General features: G+C 52.8%; 1 protein-coding gene across 3 annotated transcripts; it reads left to right on the top strand.

Moving 5' to 3' along the window:
• Positions 1–48: 48 nt before the first annotated feature.
• On the top strand, positions 49–8,397 carry Chrd (chordin; the record flags this gene model as incomplete). Of its 3 annotated transcripts, XM_013513323.1 has the most annotated exon segments (22): positions 49–152; positions 560–689; positions 789–917; positions 1,010–1,109; positions 1,209–1,296; positions 1,644–1,785; positions 1,900–2,040; positions 2,120–2,202; positions 2,280–2,427; positions 2,553–2,659; positions 2,757–2,876; positions 3,723–3,879; positions 4,214–4,434; positions 4,829–4,942; positions 5,204–5,470; positions 5,559–5,652; positions 5,740–5,796; positions 6,089–6,192; positions 6,702–6,804; positions 7,190–7,332; positions 7,468–7,567; positions 7,936–8,397. In XM_013513323.1, coding segments are annotated over 22 exon segments (2,711 nt in total), but the record flags the coding sequence as incomplete, so codon positions are not given.
• Between the last annotated feature and the right edge of the window lie 14,172 nt (positions 8,398–22,569).

Here is a 22,569-nt window from a genome sequence, read left to right as displayed (position 1 = left end):
GGCGGGGGCTCCAGGGGACAGCGCCGTCAGCCCAGCTCGTCCCCGCAGGCTGCTCCTTCGGCGGGAAGGTCTACGCCGTGGACGAGACATGGCACCCGGACCTGGGGGAGCCCTTCGGGGTGATGCGCTGCGTGCTGTGCGCCTGCGAAGCGGTGAGGGGACCCGCGGCCACCGCCCGGGGCCCTGGAGGACCGGGTTCCAGAGGAGAGGCGGGACCGCCGATGTTTGGGGTGCTTTGCGGGTGCAGGGAGAGGGGTCACCCTTCGAGTCGCAGGTGTTGAGTTGCTGATCCACGGCGTGCCCAGCCCAGCGCCGACTGTCTGTAGCCTGTCTCGCTGAACTCCCATCACAGCCTTGCTAGGCAGATGCCACTGTCATCCCCATTTTCCGGACTGGGGCCCTGAGGCCAGGGAGGTTAAGTGACTTGTCTAGGGTCGCAGGCAGCCACTTTGACTTTGCTGAACGACCCTGCCCTGGTCCCCGGGCTCTCCCTCCTTTCCCTGGTCCGACCGTTTGACATCTTGCACTCACTTCATTTTTCTGTGTTCTCTGCAATCAGCCTCAGTGGGTTCGTCGTGGGAGGGGCCCTGGCAGGGTCAGCTGCAAAAACATCAAGCCCGAGTGCCCAACCTTGGCCTGCGGGCAGCCCCGCCAACTGCCAGGACACTGCTGCCAGACGTGCCCCCAGGGTAAGGACGGCTCCACCCGCAGGGCTGCAATACCAGGTCCTGGGCCGCTTGGACTGGGGCGGCCTGCTGAAGCCAGAGCGTCTCTTCTCCGTGGCACAGAGCGCAGCAACTTGGAGCAGCCGCCGCCGAGCCTGTCCTTCGAGTATCCGAGGGACCCGGAGCACCGCAGTTACAGCGACCGCAGCGAGCCGGGGGCCGAGGAGCGCGCGCGCGCCGACGGCCACACGGGTGGGTAGGCGGGGGGCCCCGGGGTGGGGTCGAGGCCTGGGCGGGCTGCCACGGTGGCTGATAGTGCCCAGGCCATCTTTCTCCCCTCGCAGACTTCGTGGCGCTGCTGACAGGGCCGAGGTCGCAGGCTGTGGCACGTGCCCGGGTCTCCCTGCAGCGCTCCAGCCTCCGCTTCTCCATCTCCTACCGGCAGTGAGAAAGGGGAAGGAAGGAGGGAGGGGCGGTGCTGGTGGGGAGCGGGAGGAGAACTGGAGAGGCAGGGTCCAGCCTCACTGCCCCTCTCCTTGCCAGGCTGGACCGCCCCAGCCGGGTCCGCTTCTCAGAGGCCACGGGCCGTGTCCTGTTTGAACACCCTGCAGCTCCCACTCAAGATGGCCTGGTGAGATGATGCCATTTATGAGCGCTTACCCAGTCTGGGCACTGTGCTGAGAGCAGGCTCAGTGTGGCTGCCCCGGATCCTCACAACAGCTCCGTGGGAGGAAGGGGTTGCGCTAGGGGGCCCATTTTACAGATGAGGGAACTGAGGCTCCATAGCAGAGTGTGATTTGTCCAAAGTCACACAGTAAGTGGTGCAGCCAGGATCTGAGCACAGCAGGGTCCTTCATAAGCCTCCTAGGAGGGCTGTGGGGGGGGGCTCCTTTCCATACCCTTCCTTCCCAGGTCTGGGGCTCCTAGTTGGCCTGTCCTGTGTACTGTCTGAGTGTGGGCCTTCTCGGTCCGATCCAGGTCTGTGGGGTGTGGCGGGCAGTGCCTCGGTTGTCTCTGCGGCTCCTTAGGGCGGAACAGGTGCATGTGGCACTCGTGACACCCACTCACCCCTCGGGGGAGGTCTGGGGGCCTCTCATCCGGCACCGGGCCCTGGCTGCAGGTAAGGGGAGCACACAGCCCCTGCATATGAGGACCTGCGGCTTCTCTGCGCAGGGACCTGGGTGGGCTGAGGAGGGGATTTTCTGATGGACTGTCACTGTCTCCCCTCCCCCAGAGACCTTCAGTGCCACCCTGACTCTGGAAGGCCCCCAGCAGCAGGGTGCAGGGGGCATTGCGGTGCTCACCCTCAGTGACACAGAGGACTCCTTGCACTTTCTGCTGCTCTTCCGGGGGCTGCTGGAACCCGTGAATGCAGGTAAGCGGGGGAGGGAAACGCAGGAGAAGGTGGGGAGGGCACAGCCGCTCAGAGCTGTCCACACGCGGGGCTGTTGCAGGACCGGCCCAGGTTCCTGTGAGGCTCCAGATTCTACATGCGGGGCAGCTGCTGCGAGAGCTTCAGGCCAACACCTCAGCCCAGGTGAGGGAGGGTCCGGCCCGCGCCGTCATCTGCTCCGGCCTCTCACTGTTGCCCACGGCACCCTGCTCTGTCCCCAGGATCCGGGCTTTGCTGAGGTGCTGCCCAGCCTGACGGCCCAGGAGATGGACTGGCTGGTGCTGGGGGAGCTGCAGATGGCACTGGAGAGGGCGGATGGCCCGGAGCTGCGCATCAGTGGGCACATTGCTGCCAGGCAGAGCTGTGATGGTGAGGCAGCCTGGGGCCTGGCGCCTTGGGTACACAGGACCAAGAGGCGCAGATGAGGCCTGGGTGGCTTGGGGAGTGCGTGGGCCTGGGACAAGCCTGCTGCTACCTGTCTTGGCCCTCTGCAGTCCTACAAAGCGTCCTTTGTGGGGCTGATGCCCTGGTCCCTGTTCACACTGGTGCTGCCGGCTCCGCCAGCCTCACACTGCTAGGAAACGGCTCCCTGGCCTACCAGGTACAGAGGCAGGCACTGGGGCAGTGGGGAGGGCAGCAGGCAGGGCCCTGGCACTTTGCTGCCTTTCCAGTTTGCCCGCCCCTCCCCTGGCCACCAGGTCCAAGTGGTGGGGACAGGCAGTGAGGTGGTGACCATGACCCTGGAGACCAAGCCTCAGCGGAGGAATCAGCACACTGTCCTGTGCCACATGGCTGGACCCCAGCCCGGAGGACACACGGTGAGGGCTCCAGGCAGCGCTGGCCGCAGGGCTGTGCGCTAGGGCTGCTGAAGCATGGGCTTCGGGAAGTGAGGCAGGAGAGCAGGGATGTGCAGTGTCGTTTATTTCATCCGCGACTCGCTCGCTGACTCACATGGTACGTTTTTAGTGAGCCTCAGACTGAGGCCTGGAGGGCAAAGATAATCAGATGTGGCCCTGTCTTCGACAAGCTACCGTTAGTTTATTTGAGGCACAGTCTTGCTATGTTGTTCAGGCTGGCCTTGAACTCGCTCTGGTCCTCCTGACTCAGCCTCCTGAGTGCTAGGATTATCAACAGGTGCCACCATGCCCACCTTGACAAGCTACAGTTAAACAGAAGAGTTAGAAGGAACAGTATAGTATTGTATAGTAATACTATTGTATAGAATAGTATTGTATAATAAGCAATAGGATAGCAGTGGTGGCTACTTTCTGTGTTTGCGGGAGGGTTATGGGGGGCGGCTAGCTCAGTGTAGAGTGGTGGCCTATGTGTGAATCTCTAGTTCAGTCCCAATCTCCCTGGGGTGGGAGCCCTGTTCCTCCTGGGGGTGGGGGCACAGGCACTGCGTTGGTTCTTATTTTTATATTTTTTGCCTTTCATACTGCCCATCTTATAGATAAGGAAGTGAAAGCCCAGAGAGCTTAAATAACTCTTTAAGGGTGTTATGCGGCTAGGAAGGGGCAGAGCGAGGACTTGATCTAGGAAGTTCTTTTCTAGCACTGCTGTGTGGGCAGGCCTGCATGAGTGCCGTGGGCACACGGAACGTGGAAAGGCCTCAGAATCGGGGCTGTGTGAGAGCTGAGGGGCTCTTCCTTCCTGTGCCCCAGGCTGTGGGTATCTGCCCTGGGCTGGGTGCCCGAGGGGCTCATATGCTGCTGCAGAATGAGCTGTTCCTGAATGTGGGCACGAAGGACTTCCTGGACGGAGAGCTGCGGGGGCATGTGGCTACCCTGCCCTACAGTGGACACAGTGCCCGTCACGCCAGTGAGTGCCCTGGGGTCTGCCCGCCCTCCCGTGTCCCCTGCCGCGTGATGCAAACATGTGCGAGATGCTGCCAGCGGGCCAGAGTCTGGTGTGTCCTCCCCTGCATGAGCTTCAGCCGGCATCTGGAGAAGGGGGCACGTATAGGGTGCTCCTGCCGGCAGGCCCTGTGTGTTGCCACGGTGCATGAGTCTAACACTTGCCGTTCCCCAGGCTCTGGTCCTGTGGACAGTGCCTTTGCGTTCACAGAGTCTGTGTTGGGGGAGATGGAGAATGCTGAGATTAAGGGGCTCTAGGCTGACTTCTCATCTGTCACCTCTCCTCTGTCTGGACCCAGCATTGCCTGTGCCCCTGGCAGGAGCCCTGGTGCTGCCCCCTGTGCAGAGCCAGGCCGCAGGGCATGCCTGGCTCTCCCTGGATACACACTGCCACCTGCACTATGAGGTGCTGCTGGCTGGGCTTGGTGGCTCAGAGCAGGGCACTGTCACAGCCCACCTCCTAGGGCCTCCTGGGATGCCAGGGCCCCGGCGGCTGCTGAAGGGATTCTACGGCCCAGAGGTGCGGATCTGATGGTGGGAGACAGCGTGGCGGGCTGAGCGGGGCTGCGGCGGGGAGGCAGAGAGCCGGCAGCCTAGTATTACAGATCGGGCATGGGCTGGGGAGTCAGACAGACCTGGGTGTGATCTGAGTCGGCCTTTTATTTTGCATTCACTGTGTTCTTCTCCAGGAGGCTATGGGCTTGCGTATCGTATCCTAGGCCACTGGAAGTAGGGGGGATGGACCAAACCCACAGACTTGGAGTCAGAGAGACCTGTCTTCCAAGCTTCACACCACTGCCCATGGCTTTGCTACCCTAAAGACTTTAGTCTCCCTGGGTCTCAGTTTCTTCTACAAATTGGGGACAGTAGGTTCTGCCTTAAAGTGCCTTGTTCCTATCCCTCATCCTGCGCAGGCCCAGGGTGTGGTGAAAGACCTGGAGCCCGAGCTACTGCGACACCTGGCACAGGGCACTGCTTCGTTGCTGATCACCACCAAGGGGAGCCCTAGGGGGGAGCTCCGCGGGCAGGTCAGTGGGCAGTGTGGCTGTGGCGGGGTGGAGCCGGCCGCATGTGCCTTTGCACCTGTCACTTGCTCTCTCTGAGTCCTGGGGGTGGTAGTCTCAAACTTTGGCCAGTGAGAAGGATGAAGCCACACAAGGCGCATAAGGAGGCGGGTCCCCTGGTATCACAGTGCTCAAGGGCTGGAGGTGTCTCCTGTCCCTGGCCAGCCGTAGCTGGTGATGCCAGGGGGTATCCAGAGCACTGCCTCAATTGGCCTCTCCTCCCAGGTGCACATCACCAACCAGTGCGAGGCGGGGGCCCAGCACCTTGCTGCAGCTGCTACGGAGGAGATGCGGACCCCCGGGACTTTGGATGTAGCTGCCAGACCAGCGGTGCCCGCCGCCCTGGCCCCCGAGGCCCCTGCACCTGCCAAACCTGGAGGCTCTGGGCGGCTCCGAGACCCCAACACGTGCTTCTTTGAGGGGCAGCAGCGCCCCCATGGGGCTCGCTGGGCACCCAACTATGACCCGCTCTGCTCCCTCTGCACCTGCCAGGTAAGTGGGAGGTCCAGGAAGGGTGATGAGGAGGATGAGGATGACTGGGGACAAGGAACTTGGTCAATGCCTCTGCTCCTCTCTGCAGAGACGAACGGTGATCTGTGACCCCGTGGTGTGCCCACCCCCCAGCTGCCCACACCCGGTGCAGACGCCTGACCAGTGCTGTCCAGTGTGCCCTGGTGAGTTCCCTGCAGGGCTGTGGGGGAGGGGTCCCAGGGAGCGAAGGGGGCAGATCACCTTCCGCCTCCTTTTCTTTGGCCTCACAGAGAAGCAAGATACCAGAGATCTGCCAGGGCTGCCAAGGAGCCGGGACCCGGGAGAGGGTGAGCTGGACGGGTGCGTGCAGGGGTGGGAGGATTCAAGGGGCCATCGGGTTGGACAAAAAAGGGGAGAGAGAGAGTGTGTGGGGGAGGGGAAGGGCCCAGGGTCCAGGGCCCAGGGTCCAGGGCCCAGGGCCCAGGTATGGGGTGATACCTCACAGGCCTCCGTAGTGTTTCCAGCCCCCAGTAGCCTCTGTGTTAAGCTATTGTACAGCTGTCCTGACGCTCAAGCCTTGACTGTGGGCGCAGCTGATGAGCTCACTACTAACAGCAACTGGGCACCCTCCCTCACCAGGCTGCTACTTTGATGGTGACCGGAGCTGGCGGGCAGCGGGTACCCGGTGGCATCCTGTTGTGCCCCCCTTTGGCTTAATTAAGTGTGCTGTCTGCACCTGCAAGGTATGGCTGCCCCATCGTCTCTGGTGCCATAAGCCAGCGGGGTCTGCAGAGTTGGGGAGGGGGCGGGCTGGAAAGCAGAGCTATCCGCGTGGGGAGGGCTCAAGGACGCAAACATGCTAGAGAAGTCCCGCGGGCACCGGCAGTCCTGTGGGCTTCGCAGAGCACAGCGGTGTGAACGTACGTCATGTGTGTCACACGCAGCAGGCTTTCATAGATGAGAAAGGGCTACCTGGGTACGAATCCTGCCTCTGTCCCCTGACTGGCTCCATGCGACCCTGGGTGCTTTCTGAACCTCGCTGTGTCACCCTCTTCTCTCCTGTAAGCAAGTACATGTCACCTATCTTGTAGGGTACAGTGAAGATTTGAGGTCAGGTAGATAAAGCGAGTCTAGGACTTTGAGTAAAACACCAGGCGTGTATTTCACTGGAATGGGGAAAGGAGAGGGAGGAAGCAGGGGGCTTACGTGTCCTTCTCCTCCCTGACCCCCATCACGCGACGGATCCCTGCAGGGAGGCACTGGAGAGGTGCACTGTGAGAAGGTGCAGTGTCCCCGGCTGGCCTGTGCCCAGCCTGTCCGCGCCAACCCCACCGACTGCTGCAAGCAGTGTCCAGGTGAGCAGCTTGGGCACCGAGACCTTACCCTTGGGGTTGGGGCAGCCGTTGACCCGGGTGAGGGGAAGGGGCGTCTCAGCTACTTCTGGATCCACTGAGCATTGCTCTGTGCCCAGCCTGCAGCCAAAGCTCTAAGCACAGTGGAGAGAATGTACCTGTAGTCATGGGATGTGATGGGCTTTAGTTTCTATTCCTCCCATCCTTCCATCTGTCCATCCATCCCTGTGTTCATCCATCCATCCATTCATCTGTCCATCCATCCATCCACATTTATCACCCACTAAGTGCCAGAAACTGCTAGGTGGTGGGAATTTAAAGAAAGATCCAAGCTGGGTGACCCTCTGGGGCTGACCTCTGCCTCTTTCCCTCCCAACCGTGGGGTCAGGGTCCCCCCAGCTGGGGGACTCCATGCAGGCTGACGGCCCCCGGGGCTGCCGTTTTGCGGGACAGTGGTTCCCAGAGAGCCAGAGCTGGCACCCGTCAGTACCCCCCTTTGGGGAGATGAGCTGTATCACCTGCAGGTGTGGGGTAAGTGGGGTCCTGCCGTGGGTGGATCTTCCTGGGGAGGGCGGACTCCTGGAGGTGGGCTTCCTGCAAGAGGCTGATGTCCACTGCACCCCCGTGCCGCTGGGGACCCTCAGCATCTGCTCTGTCCTACGCCAGGCAGGGGTGCCCCACTGTGAGCGGGATGACTGCTCGCTGTCACTGTCCTGTGGCCCGGGGAAGGACAGTCGATGCTGCTCCCACTGCACACCCCGGCGGCGTAAGTGAGGGAGGCCAGGGACAGCACCTGTGGACTTGGCCTTGCTGGCTGCAGGACACCTGGGAGGGAGGGGAGCCCTGGGAGCCCCTGTGCTGCCAGGAACCGTGTGGTCTGCTTCTCAGGCACCGTCCTAGTCCACCCACACAGGTTGTCACCCACCAGGGGTTGTCATGTACCATCATTTCCTTACGAGTGAGATTTCTGAAGTGCAGAGGAACGAAGCAGCTGGGCTGAGGTCCACTGACTGACTCGGACAGTTGTTTCCTTTCTGGGGCCAGGGCAGGGCGCTCTGCTCAGGTCCCCTGTGCCTTTCTCCCTGCCACCCTCTCCCCTGTCCTGCTCCACCCTCTGCTCCCTTCTGTCTCCAGCGGCCCCCGAGAGCAGCAGGACTGTTCCAGAGCTGGAGAAAGAAGCCGAAGGCACCTAGGGAGCCGGAAGGGCCCATGACCAAGAGGACAGGGTCTGAGCTGGGGGAAGGGGCGGTGCTGAGGATGTTGCCTTCTCCTGTGCGGAAGCCCAGTGCCTTTAGCTCCTCCGTTCTGCCTCTTCTCCCTCCCCCACTACCTCTGGGAACCACAGATCCACAAGGGGGAGAGGTGGCCAGGCCAGGCCCAGGCCATACCCACTCCAGCTCTGCCCTGCCACCCTCTGGCCTCTGCCCGGGAAGCCCCGCCCATTTCCTTCTGTACATAATAATGTCACTGGCTTGTTGGGAGTTTTAATTTATCCTCACTCAGCACCAAGGGCCCCCCCTCCACTCCTGCTGCCCCTGAGCTGAGCAGAGTCCTTACTGGAGATTTTGGTATTTATTAAAACATTGTTTTTCAGTCCTTGGGCTCCAGATGGGTTCCTTTTTGGCCAGGGACCGGAGTGGATCTCAGTGGAAGAGGGTCTGAGGGTAGGAGATGAGAGCTCTGCTCCAGGGGCAGGAGGAGTCCTGGACAGGGCCAAGATGGCACAGTAGCTGGCTGAATTCTGCAGAGGGGTCGGGATCGCCCGAGCTGGGTTGGAGTTTTGAGAGCTCACACAACCTGAGGCAGAATTTAGACTCAAGCTGGCTTGGTCAGGACTGGTGTTTTCTGCCTGGCTGTCTATTTGAAGTTGCTGCAAAGAGAGGAGCAAAAGAGTCACTCGCTTTATTGTCTTTGTCTGGAGTGAAGCACATACTTTCTATTATCATTATTATTATTATCGTTATTATTATTTTCCAGTACCGGGAACCGAACTCACGACCTTGCACTTGCCAGGCAGGCACTGTGCCGCTGAGCTAAATCCCCAGTCCCCAACACATACTTTCTTACTGTTCTTTTTTCCTGGAAATAAATTGTGTCTTTATGGTTTTTTTTGGTACCAAGGATCAAACTCAGGACCTTGCGCTTGCTAGGCAAGTGCTTGTGCCACTGAGCTATATCCCTGGCCCATACATTGTCTTCTGGACCAAGTCACGGGGCAAATCGAGATCACCGTGGACTGGGATCAGCTCAGATCCAGTTCTTGACTGAGCTCAACTTGAGACTGAGTGATGTGATGTACAGAGCAAGACTCCACACGCCTTCCACATTTCTCCCTCGACCCCTTATTCCTGCCGGTTATTCCCACGGGCCCCATAGGCTGTAGGAAATAAGGTTATCAGGATGGAAACTGACAGTGTGTGTAACGTGCAGATCTATGTTTTGTGTAAACCATACAGGGTAAAATAAAGGGGGATTTTATGATCTAGTAAGGCAGAAGGAAAGGAAAATCATAGCCTTTTTATGTAGTGTGAGGCATGCTGTGTGCGGTTAGTTACTATCTTTGCCCGTTGAAATATCAGGTTCCAGTTCTGCTGTTAACTAGCTGAATTATTTCACTTCTGTGCCTGTTTCCTTTCTGTGAAACAGATATCGCTCTCGTAGGATACAGTCAGAACATGTGCTTTATGTAGTAGCAGCTCAGTGCCCGGCACATACTCCTTGGCAAAGACACTAACTGTGGTGGAGTTTCTGGAGCCGGTTGGGGAATTTCTGGAGGGAGAAATGTGGGAGGAGAGGGGCAACGGGTTTCCACTCTGCCAGGATGTTCGTGGATGAGCCGAGCTGAAGATGCAGGATGGTAAGGATGGGGTAACTGGACTTGGGCCGGTGGAGGATGAAGAAGCAACAGGATTCAGCGTGGGGTTAGACACAGGGAGCTGAGCACAGTGCTAGGTATGGTGTGATGGAGGAGCTGGTCTGGAAATGCATGCACTGACAGTACTGTCCTTCCCGGTGAGGGAGCAGGGAGCCAGGCGCAGGTCAGTTTAGTGGGCCGCGTGAGGCTGGGGCTCACCAGGATCCTGAACCGCAGGTACCCGCAGGGCTTCAGTGCAGGCCTCAGCTGAGCAATGGAAGGCACATCAGATCATGGATCCGGGCAGAGCAGTGTTCTCTTCAGACAAGTCTTTGAAATACCTTTCCCATCCTAGCCTGTGTTCTACCCAAAGCTGACCAGGCCTTAGGCCCCACCCAAGCCCCAGGGAGTGACTCGAGAAGTCAGCCCGGCCCGGTGCAGTGTGTGCAGGACTTGGTGTCAGGTTCCCCGGAGCCCTGGCACGCAGAGACCTCAAGAGGGCTCCCCATCCCTTCCCCTCTGGCATCCTCAAGAGCCATTTCCCTTTCCAAAGGAACCGAACCAAACCAAACCAAAAAAACACAACAGCAAAAGCCCAAGGAGAAACCTGCCTTCCTAGGTAGAATATTTCAGTGTCAAGACAGTTACTGGTGGGATTTAAAATTTGGCTTTGGTGTGTCAGGTGACAAACGTCACCAGTTTGGAGCGATGGCATGGTGAGGCTGCTGGCAGCCATCTGTTTACTTTTGGCCAAGCCACCAGAGCCGTTGTAGGAGTATCGCAATAATTTATGGGAGTGACTTAAGACGAGCAGGTCTCAAACTGTGGCCAAGGACATGTGAAAGTGCCATCAAGCAGAAAGAGTGCTGCGGGGCCCAGGGACCTGCTATGCATGGGGACTCCAGGGCGCCAGCTCTGCTTTTCTGACAGCTGCTCCCCCATGGGCAAAGCCTGCATTCCAGAGCTGAGCTGGTTACTTTCGAGAAAAAGTTTTTCAACTTTGGAATTTTATTGCATTTCACCCCTGGGCCTTTTATAAAACTGATGAGAAATAGAAAAGCAAAAGTGACAGAAAGGAGAGTCCTTGGGGCAAGGAGGGTGTCTCAGCAGGGGGGATGAGGTGCGTTTCAGCCTGTCAGACTTTAGGTGGTTGCAGGTGGTGTGAAGGGGACACAATTATACACGGGACACACACACACAGACTACGGATGGGATGCTTGCTTCTTAGGGATTATGGCGTAATCACAGCACTCTCAGGATGAGCCATCAAACACCTTGTACTGTTGTTTGGTTTTGATATTTGATATTTTTACTTGCCTGTGCAAAGGAGGCTGAATTGGTTCTGCTTATCATAGAGGAAGTCATTGTGAATAATTACAGCAATACCCAGATACATGAGCAAGAGTGGTTCACCTGTCCCTCCAAACCCCAGTAGCGGTTCTCAAAGCAACCACTGAGCAGTTTTCCAAGTTTTAGTTAAGACCTTTAGTTGCCCGGCTCCACTCCAGCACCACTCTGGGTCCTGCCCCTTGCAGTGTCTCAGACCCCACCTGTGCAGTGGCTGTGATGTCCCAGTGTAGGGTATTTGAGTGGCAGCCTTTGGAGGTAGGGTAGGGAGAGCAGTAGAGCACATTTAAGGGAAGTCTGACCTTTGGCATTGGAAATAGCTGAGGAGACAGAAAAATAGAAGGCTGGAAAAAATCCCAAACAGCTCAGAGAATCTGGCAAATTGGCATTCAGTGGTCTAATCTTTAGGAAATTGACCAGAGCCCACCAGTGGGTCTCAGATCCTCAGCCGGTGGGTGTTGCGCAGGCGAGGAGATTGTCCCGTCCTCACATGGATAGCAGAGGTCACCCAGAAGGGGCATCTGCAGCCAAGGCCCCTGCTTTTCCTTGGGAGCGGTGGTCCATGGTGTCTTTTTGTGTGCCTTCTTTGGCTACTGGTTTATTGGCCGAGCCACAACCTCTTGTGATTCTCCAGGTTTCTTTTGTTTTTGAGCTGAGATCTCTGCCCTACTTTGGGGGCAGAGATTGACTCTCTCCTGGATGCAGTGGGACAGGCAAGGCATAGGTGAAGGTAGCAGATGCCAGTAAAGTGTCTGATGAGCATGGGGCTGAGGCCTTCTCCACTCAGGGTCAGGAAGGCTGCTGTCTGGAAGCCGAGAAGCTGACCCAGCCAAGTACGTTTGCTTCCAGCTCAGCAGCTGGGGGACCTCAGGAGTCTGACGTGACTGGCAAAGAGGCACTCGAGGCCAGAGCAGGTGGCCATGGCTGGGACTACACACACACACAGCAAGGACATGAAATACCCAGCCTGTCATTGCTGTTGGAATTCCTGGCGGCCCTGGGACTTTCCATATGGGGGACTTGTCCCCGCAAAGCCTCTGTTCTGAGGGAAAGTGAGGGAAGCCAGGGACATTCTCTTCTACATGAATATAAAAACAGTCAAGTTCTTCAAAGCCAAAGCTTCCGTAGTCTTTTCAGTCTTCTACACTGTCAGCAGTAGAGACATATTCTTTAGACTGGGGGGAGATTGTGTGTGTGTGTGTGTGTGTGTGTGTGTGTGTGTGTATGTGTGTGAGCTAGAAAGCAGCAAGGCAGAGGCTGCAGGAGACAGAGCCAAGGAGAGACAGCAGGATACTGTCCACTACGTACCATTTTGTAAGCTGTCAATTTAATCACTTTTAAATAGCTAATAAGGTACAAAACAATATCTAGGGTACAGTTCCCCTGCCCAGGCGTCAAGATTCACTCCCCAAAGAAACTCAGTTGCTAATTTCTTGCATACAAGAAAAGCCTTTTGAGAACAGGGATGTCTAAGGTCCAAGGCTAAATTACCTGCATTGTTGTGAAACAGACCAAAGCTTCTCAAACTTCCACAAGCACTTGGATCCTCTGGGGGGGCTTGTAAACTGCAGATGCTGATTCAGAAGGTCTAGGTGGGGCTTGAGCCTCCTGTATTTTCTGAGGAGATTCTAGGGGCCCTTGATGCTGCTGGTTCAGGGACACACTGTGGGCAGCAGGGATGCAGCTGGGCCCTCACCTCACATTTTCAGCAAAATGTGCCATATCATCAAGGTTTCTGGTAAGTTTATTGAGCTTCTTTTGCCAGATACTGTCCTAAGTGCTGGAGAGTCAACAGGGAATGAAACTGACAAAAAGCCCTGCCCATGTGGAATTTATAAATTTGTGAGAGAAGATTGTCAATAATGTACTAGCCAACTTTCTATTATAGTAACAAAATGCCTGAGATAATCAACTTAAAAGGAGGAAAGGTTTATGTTGACTCATGGTTTCAGAGGGTTTAGTACATGGTTACTTGGCCTTGTTGCTTTGGGCTTGTGGTGGTGCAGGAGGCCTGTTCACCTAATGGTTGCTGGGGAGCAAAGAGAGAGACACAGGGGGGCTAGAGTCTCAATGACCTAACTTTCTCCTGCTAGGGCCCACCTCCTAAAGAGACCAGCACCTCTCAGTGGCACCACACCCAGGGACAACACCTTCAAAAGTGAGCCTTTGGTGCTGGGGATGTGACTTGCAGGTAGAGCTCTTGCCTTGCACACTCAAGGTTTGATCCTCAGCTCCACACACACACAAAAAGACTCCACATCAAAAATGAACCTTTGGGGAACACTCCAGATCCAAACTACAGCAACACATGTAATCAATAGATCAATTATAATATAGCAATAAACATAGCACATAAGTCAAATAGAGGGAAGATGGTGCTATGGAAAACATAGGGCAAGAGAAGGGCAACTCGGTGCTCCAGGGGAAGAAGAACTGGATGTGTTTGAGAAACGTTCCAGTCAGGTGCCATTTTGAATGAAGACTTAAAAAACAGCAGAGAATGAGCCATGGGAATATGTAATGGTTTTAAAAATTTTTTATTTTATTTTAATTTTTTTGAGACAGGGTCTTACTACATAGTTTCAGCTGGTCTTGAACTCACTATGTAGCCCAGGCTGGCCTCAAGTTCATGGGGATCCTTCTGCCTCAGTCTCCCAAGTGCTGGGATTACAGGTGTGTTCCGCTACGCCCAAATTGTAATGGCTTTTTAAAAATTAGGAATGTGGCTAAGTTTCTTGCCAAGGGAAGCAAAAGGAGCTCACATGCCAGAATTGTGAGATTTGTGTGAAATCTACTGATTTCTACTGGTCAGTAGACATCAGCACTCAGAGCAAAAGAGGATTCTCAGAGCCCCCTGGGATGAGAGGACAATCCGACCTCTATAAGAATTGAGGATAGCTGGGTGTGGTGGCCCACGCCTGTAATCCCAGCACTTGGGAGGCTGAGGCAGGAGGATCGTTGTGAGTTTGAGACCAGCCTAGTCTACAAAGTGAGCTCAAGGCCAGCCTGAACTGCGTAGTGAGACCAAAGACCAAATAAGACCAAAAAAAAAGACCAAAAAAGACTAGAAAAAGACCAAAAAGAGACCAAAAAAGAAAAAAAGAGAATCGAGGATAAAGTTAAGATTAAATTATATGCAAATCTCAAAGGACACAGTGTCTCATCTAACATTTAAATTCTATAATATATAAAGATAAAATATGACCAGAGTGAGAGTTAAAGAAATAGCTGTTACTTGGTACAATTAGGCCACATACATTAATGTGTTGGTCTGTTTGTCTGAGTTTGCTTCCAAGATACAACCACCCAGGCATTTGGGAGTCTGGAGAAGGAGGGAGAAAGAAGGAGGATTTACTCAGGACTAGGCAGGGAAACTACCATCACATCTCTGCTAAGGGAGAGGTGTAACTTAAGCACATATTTTGTGGTTAGAAGTGTGAGAGTCCAAAATGCCCCATGAAGCATAAAGAGGCTTCCAGGCTGGCAGGCAAGTCAGGCTGCAGTTTGAAAAGCTTGCTGAATGCCACCTAACGTGACACCTTGCCAGGAAACACAAGCCAGTCCCTGGAAACTCTGAGGAAAGGGGTGAACCTGAAAGAGGGGGAACAAAGGGACGACAGCAAGGGGGAAGTACCTGGGAGACTCATCCCGGGAAGACGGGCTGCAGATGTTGAAGCACAGAAGACGCCTCATGGTTTCCCAGTAACTCCCGCAGCTGCAACTGACCCCGCCCAGTTTATCTTCCTAGAGAAACCCCATGGGAGAGCACAGGCACCCCTCCTTCTACTCCCCTGGCACCCCAAGTCTCAGGAAGTCTAAATCAGATTTACTCTCAGGACCCACGGCCCTCTCCCTTTGGCAAAAACATTACTGCACCTGCTGGCTGACGCCTGAAATTCTCTGGTAGAGGTTTTCCTTCTGAAATTGGAAGATGGAAGCTTTTAAATGTTAATGACCGGTTAAGCTATTAGGCTGTCCGCCGAAAGTGTAATCTATCCGTCAACAAGAGTAAATGATTCCTGGGAGATCCTGTTACTTTTTGACACGGAGGAGGACTACAGAAAGGAATAGATCACAGAGGAGTGAGGAGGTCAGGCACTGGGGGCTTGGTGGCCAGCCTTCCAGGCAGGGACATTCACAAGGGCCGGGCTATTTACCTTCCAGAGCTCCAAGGAGGCGTTGGTGCTGTGCGGAGAGGAATTTCTGTCCTGAACATCTGTACACTCAGCCAGCTTAGCGGGAACTCCGCCACTCAGACATATGATTCACATCAACTGTGTTTTTCATGACTTTTAGAGACTTTTTTTTTTTTTAAGCAAGGCTGACGTCATTATGAAGGAACGTTCTCCTCATAGGTTCCAACTGAGGTACCGTTGGAAGTGGCATCCGACAAGACCTTCAGAGTAGCTTTTCTTTTTTATTTTTCTGCCCTCCTCCAGAGGTAGGTGAGTAGGGGGACCCCCTGACAGGGATAGGAGAAATATCATTTTATTTGTCATACATGCAATGACTCTTCTTTAGAAAAGTTCTGAAAAATGGACCCCACAATATAATAAAGAAAAATTAAGTTAATTTACTTAATAAAACTAAAACTCCAACTCAGAATGACCCAATCCTCATCTACTATTGATTTTTATCCTCTAATTTTTTTCCTGAAGATTTAATGTGCCATGATATATTTTAAAAATTAATATTTTTAGTGTTTTTTTTTTTTTTTTTCTCTCTCTCTCTTTCTTTCTCTTTTGGGGCTAGGGACTGAACCCAGGACTTTTGCACTGCAGTACATCTTCAGCCTTCTTATTTACTTATTTTTTATTTTGAGACAGGGTCTCACTAATTGCTAAGTTGTCCAGGCTGGGCTCCAAATTGTGATCCTTTCACCACAGCCTCCCAGAGTGCTGGGATTATAGGTTGGGCCACCGTGCCCGGCCATGAGGCGTGTGTTTTAATTATAAAAAAATATTGGCTTGAAGTAGAAAATTTGGTTAAAAATGCAAACAAATAATAAAAAGTAACCGGGAAAAAATTCTTTGTGGAGGCTACGAGGTCTTTTGAAATGTTTTCTGCTTTCTGTGTGTTTTGTTGAGCTTACCCTCTGTTTATAGCTTACATCCCTCTTTTCCTTGCTGGGTCCTATTACTGCACATATCATAAGCTTTTGTCATGGACTGTTGGAATTTGAAGAGACACAGCACTGGGGCTGCTGTTTTTGCACATCTGGGTTAAACCAGGCACAGGCGGTGCAACACGGAAACCCAGAACAGGCGCCATCTTGGCGAGGCGGATGGCCCTGGCCAGCGGGTGGCACCTTGGATGAAGAAGAGTGAGTATGTACATCCAAAAAAACCCGCAGTCGGGGCACTAGGGAGCCATCAGGAGGCAGGCAAGTGGCTGTTTTTCCAGGAAGTGACTGCAGCCAGAGGGAGTCTGAGATGCCACTCTGGAGAAGGGGGACGGCCCTGAGATCAGTCAGAAGCCACCCCGAATCTGGACGCGTTCTCCCCACATAGCTGTGGTTACCTTAATAGTTTGCAATGTGTGTATGCATTTTGGTTGCCAGGAAGACCGAGCAGAGTGGATTTGGGCTCAGTAGACTGACATTTCGTGATGAGAAGGGAGGCATCGAGGGGTGTGGGAGCCTCTTGAGGAGAAGAAAATTGTGCTTTGACAGTGATTCTTTTGGTCACTTGATCTCCAAGGAGAGCCTCAGTTCACTCACTTGTGAGAACTTCCCAGAAATGCGGTGAATCTTGAACTGGCAGCTGCTTAGTAGAGCGCTCTGAATCCAAGGGCCGAGAGACTTGTGAGCCGTGTGACCTCGGTTGGGCAAGGCCTTTGCCCTATGTGACTCCTAGTTTCTGGCAAAATGGTAATAATAACGGTTTCCTGTTTGAGTGTTATGAGGCTGGTAGAAGCATATGTACTGTGCGTGGCATATATGTAGCTGGCACTCAAACGGCACTATCACTGTGTCTGATAATGGGTGTGAGAATCGCTATGGAGCCGTGAAGCGCTACATGCCCCGAAAGGGTGGGGTCATTCTGGGGTGGAGGGAACTAAGTCCTCAGGCTTCCATTACCACCGTGGGTGTGACTATAACCTTTCTACCTTTGGCAGCTGGTTGGTTCTCTGTAGCCAACCTACTCCTCACCCTCCTTTTCACCCCGAGAGGAAGCATTCTTTCTTACTCCGAGCGAGGCTACGAACGTCAGTCTATCTAATCTAGTGCCGAGAGAGGGAAGGTGCGGGGGCGAAGGCTATAGAGCTGGCGGGGATGTTGTGACCGAGAAGTGTGCAGAAATAAATGCGGGCTGAATAGCTGGGCATGGTGGCGCACGCCTATAATCCCAGCGCTTAGGGGGCTGAGGCAGGAGGATCCTTCTGAATTCGAGGCCAGCCTGGGGCTACATAATGAATTCAAGGCCAGCCTGAACTACAAAGCGAGACCCTGTCTCAGACTAAAAACCAAAACCAAAACAAGAAAGCCCCAAAGACAGTGTGGGCGGAGAGAGGTATGGATATGACAGCCAAGAGATTCCAACCTGTGGCTCTGGGCTGTGTCTATGAGCTTCCCTTACTATTTTTCAAGAGATGAATAAAAAGTGGAACTACTTTTTTGTGGTAAATTATATGTATAAAATGTATCTTTTAAACCATATTTAGATGTATCATTCTAGATATTAAGTATATGTATCTAGATATTAAGTATATGTACAGTATTGTATAATCATCAGTACTATTCATTTCCAGAGGGTTTTTAAAAAAAAAAAACAATTCAAACAGAAACTATTAAACAATAGCTCTCAAACCCCTGCTCCCAAGTCCTTGGTAATCCCTCTATTCTATTTTCTGTCTCTATAAATTGGCTTTTTCTATAGTCACCTTATATAAAGTAGAATTATACAGTATTTGTCTTCTGAATTGGGTTTATTTACCTAACATAATGTATTCTGTGACTGGGTCATATGGTTAATCCTCCCGAAGTGCTTTGGTTGTCAAACTGAATCGTTTGTTTTTACTACGTTTCCTGAATTGTTTTATTGCTCCTCCTTCTCTTTATTTCCTGCCGTTAATTTGATGGAGAAACTGGATTACTTTTCACTAGCGACTGATCCACAGTCTAGACTTATATGCTGCCTTTTCATAGTGCCATTTATTTATTTATTTATTTATTTTTTCATAAACAAGAGCTCCCCCCTTTTTTTTCCATTACCAGGAATTGAACTCAGGACCTTGTGCTTGCCAGGCAGGCGCTTATGCCACTGAGCTACATCCCCGGCCCCATAGTGCCATTTAGTTTGTCCCTCCACACCCCATGTTATCTGTAAATTCAAAGTTAGATAAGAGTCTTGATTTGATTCTTGTTTAAGTTTTTGAGAGGGCTGTTTCATAAAGGTACTCTGTATTCCTCACTGGACTGTAGCAGGAGGCATCAAGGCATCAAACACAAACATAAATTTATGAGAATAAATTTCTGAGGCTGAACCAGACTCCCAGGGCTGGCTGCCCATGAAGACAGGGTGGTCCCTTCTTGTCCTTCGTCCTCGGCTCATGGGACAGTGCTCACTCTTTTGACCATACTTACAGTCCCTGGTCCCCCATTTCAAGATTTCTGGGATTATTAATCCTCCTTCTTGGACTCACTGAGGAAGTGGATGCTGGAGCCCTGGTTCAGAGCTGCCTGAGTTCCTGATGATGGTGTCCCCCTCTCCCCATGCTGGGCTTTCCTCTTCCTCCGTCTTCTTCTCTGTCACCATCACGACCGTTTATTAAATACGGATCACGCACTGAGTCCTATGATATCAAATCAACTGCTGGTCAACCACTGGAATTCGCGAGCATTGCAGCCCTTTCCTATTTTGCTGATGAAGAAAACCCAGTACATAGCAGTAATTTTCTGAATTGATGCAGCCAGGTGGATATACATTGCTCCCTGCCTCTTTGCACTTCGGAAAGCGGTGCATTTGGAGTATTGGGGAGCAGCCCCCTGGGGTACCTTGATGTCGCTGCTGGCCTGACCTTCGCACTGCTTTCCTCACCTGTGGTGTGTTCCTTCCTGGGCATCCAGTGGCCGCTTGTGTTCTGAGTGTCCACCAAGCCTCTTCATTCCCACCTCCACCCAATAATGGTGACCACCTGTTAATTACTGACCGTATGAATCTCAGATGGCAGCAAGGTTCAAGTTATTTTCCATGGGTCTAAAACACCTATTTTAACCAAGTGTGGTGTGCACACCTGTAATCTCAGCACCCTGGGAGGCTGAGGCAGGAGGATAGCAAGTTTGAGCCAGCTTGGCTAACACAAAAATTTATAAAAAGCGGACAGGGTGGGGATGTAGCTCAGAGTGAAAGCTCTGACTTCAATTCCCAGCACTACAAACACAAACAAGCAAAAACAAACAAACAAAAAAACCTAAAACCTCACATCTCAAATCTTCAAAGATTTTATGACAACGTAGTTGTCACAAAGGTGCCTACCGGGTGGCTGGTGTCACTTGAGTCCATAAGCCACTTTGTGTGTTTGTGTGTGTGTGTGTGTGTGTGATGTAAAAAGTCAAAATGCTAATAATCATCATTCTTGTACATTAAATATTTAAGGCTTGCATAATAAAAGTAAAATAAATATAACTTACTAGAAAAATGTAATAGCTTATAGAGAAGGAAACTAAAACCACCCAAAATCTGACACATTCAGAAATAAGTACTGTCAAGGTCGTGGGCCGGGCGTGGTGGCGCACGCCTGTAATTCCAGCACTGAGGAGGCTGAGGTAGGAGGATTGCTGTGAGTTCGAGACCAGCCTGGGCTACAAAGTGAGCTCAAGTGCAGCCTGAGCTGCATATCGAGACCCTGTCTCAAAAAGACAAAAAAAAAAAAAAAAAAAAAAAAAAGGATCTTGGTTTGACTGTCTGCACTTTTCCCCCCCTGCTGTTACACATATGTATAATTGTCGCTGTTTTGTTCTTTAGGTCACAGCTAACACATCCTCTTCGGTAAAATTAATGAAAAGGAGAACATATTTGGAGGCTAGAAAGAGGCGCACCGGGCAGTTCCGAGGCCTGAGCGAGGGGCCAGGCCTTGCTGTCTGGGCTCAGAAGTGGACTAAGGCCAAGGTACTTGTGGGCTGCCCAGTGTTGCCCCTTCTCCTGCTGCCTGGGCAGATGTGTTAGAGATAGAAGCTGGCACTGCTAAAGGTCCCCCCTTTTTTGTGGCACTGAGAACTGAATCCAGGACTGCTATACCACTCAGCCTTTTTAATTTTATTTTTTAAATTATGAGGCAGGGTCTCACTAATTTGCTCAGGCCAGCCTCAAATTTGTGATCCTCTTGCCTCAGCCTCCTGAGTAGCTGGGATTACAGGTGTTCACCATCATACACAGCTTGAAAGATCTTTATACTATGGCAGATAAAGAACTAGATGCGAGTGGAATCAAGAGGTAGGGAAAGGGACAAAACTCCGCTACACAAGGATCGCTGGGCCCGAAGTAAGAACTACCCTTAGCCACTGCGAAGCCCAGGTGGTCCCTTTTGGCTTCAGCTGGTTTGATCTGAGTTTCTGCCACTTGTGTCTGAACAAAACCTGACCAACACCACTTCTCCTGGCCTGTCTGCTGTAGCTCCTTCTGGACACAGGTCTCTTCTGCTTTTCCAGGTACAGAATGTGTGTCCACAGCCTAGAGGTCTACAGATTAAGTCCCGGCCATGCGCAGAGATTCCCTGGCTGCTTTTGAGACCCACATCTCTAGAGAGGTAATTTGTTTGGAGGATGGAATCACAGGGACTTGAACAGTAGAATTGTGGCTGCCAGGGACCCTTGTGGGGTGTGGAGCCGGGGTCCGTAGGAAGGACCACTGTGAACCAGAAGACATCATTGTGCTACTTCCCAGGGTCAGAGTACACTTATTCAGTGGGTGCATTTTTGTGTTAGTGACAGTGGTTCAGGTGCCACTTGTACCTTTATTTCTCCTGCCCTGAAGATGTCCTGACCCGTACCTTGCTTTTGGCCCCTTACCCCCTGTCTCCTACTCTGGGCCTTTCTGTTCCTTTCCTGGTGCCCCCTCACAGTGCTTTACACAAGTGCAGACCTTGGATTTTGGGTTTTCATTATCTGGTATGAGGGACTTGACTTGTGCATGGAATCCCAATGGCCCCGAGCAGATGTAGGTCTACCGGAGATCAGGGAGGGAAGGGCACACCTTGCTGGGAGAACCAGGAGAGACCTCATAGAGGAATGTCTCCTGAGCCAAGCCTGGGGAGATACTTAAATTTAAGCACTGCAGATTCAGGGTAGGACATGGAGTGGCAGGTAGCAAGAGGACAGTGGGGTTTAAGAAGAAGTACGGAGTGAGAGGACAGCACAGGACAGGAAGACCCAGGCAGCTCGGCAAGGGCCCTGAATGTCACACTATCTCTACCAGAAAAACCACAAGGTGCAGGGCTGAGAGAATGGCTTGGAGGTAGACTGTCTGCTTGGGCCAGTACCAGCCTTAGGTGTGGGCAAGCAGGTCTATGCACTAGGCTGGGCCTCATAGAGCTCAGCGTTTTGGAATGCCTGCCTTAGGATGTTCTACCCTCCTTGGCTATGGGTTAGGCTGGGCTGGCAGTACCAGTAAGGCTAGGCGCCTGGAGTCTTCTTTTTTTTTTTTGGTTTTTCTCCGGTACCGGGAACCGAACTCACGACCTTGCGCTTGCCAGCCAGGCGCTTTTGCCGCTGAGCTAAATCCCCAGCCCCTCGCGCCTGGAGTCTTGATGGGGTTTGTGGGAGTGAACCAGCTGTTATTAGTGGCTGGGGACCCCAGGCCTATGGGTGGTCCTGGGGTCTGTGAATGGGTCCCACTTCCGGGAGGGTGGCTTGGTGAGTTGTTTTGCTTCTACTGGTGAGAACAGCATTTCTTTTGTGTGATCATATGTGTTTGGGTTACCCCAGTTTGTTGGACAAAGAACAAGTTCAAGGCTTTGGGCTATAAATGGTTTTCTGCCAGCTCTTGAATGGGCCTGTGTCCTTGTCTGTATGTCAGCTCCCACCTGCAGATGCTTCGGCCACAGTGTTTCTTTGTCTCCAGCACCTGCGAGTGGTGGGGATGGCAGCAAGTGTTCCTGTGAGCGCCCTCCATTCTGCCATTGGCACGGGGGCAGTCATCCCTCTGTGAGCTCTACACCATGTGTCAAGTAGTTCTCAGGTGACTCACCTATCTCCTCTAAGGCCTCTCAGCACCACTCTCAGTGCCAAGGGGCATCCATTGCAAATATCCTTACTTGCCCTTATGGTTATGGTGAGCACACACAAGACTGTTCTTCTCACTGTCCATGGCTGTCCCCCGGCCAGTCCTTCTTGCTCATGGTGTATGGAAGTTTTGGGGTGCTGTCAACAGGATAAGAGATCACATTCTAGGGATTCAGGGACCGTGCACTCAAGAGCTCCAGAGGAGTAATGGTTGGAAAATCTGTTCTGTTTGGGCTATAAAAATCGTAATGATAGGGCTGGGGATGTAGCTCAGCAGCACAGTGCCTGCCTGGCAAGTGCAAGGCCCTAAGTTCGATTCCCAGTACCAAAAAAGAAAATAGTAAAA

Source organism: Chinchilla lanigera, unplaced genomic scaffold (assembly GCF_000276665.1).
Source record: "Chinchilla lanigera isolate Chin_1 unplaced genomic scaffold, ChiLan1.0 scaffold00019, whole genome shotgun sequence".
Classification (NCBI taxonomy): Eukaryota; Metazoa; Chordata; class Mammalia; order Rodentia; family Chinchillidae; genus Chinchilla; species Chinchilla lanigera.
This window is presented reverse-complemented; position numbering and strand designations above follow the sequence as displayed.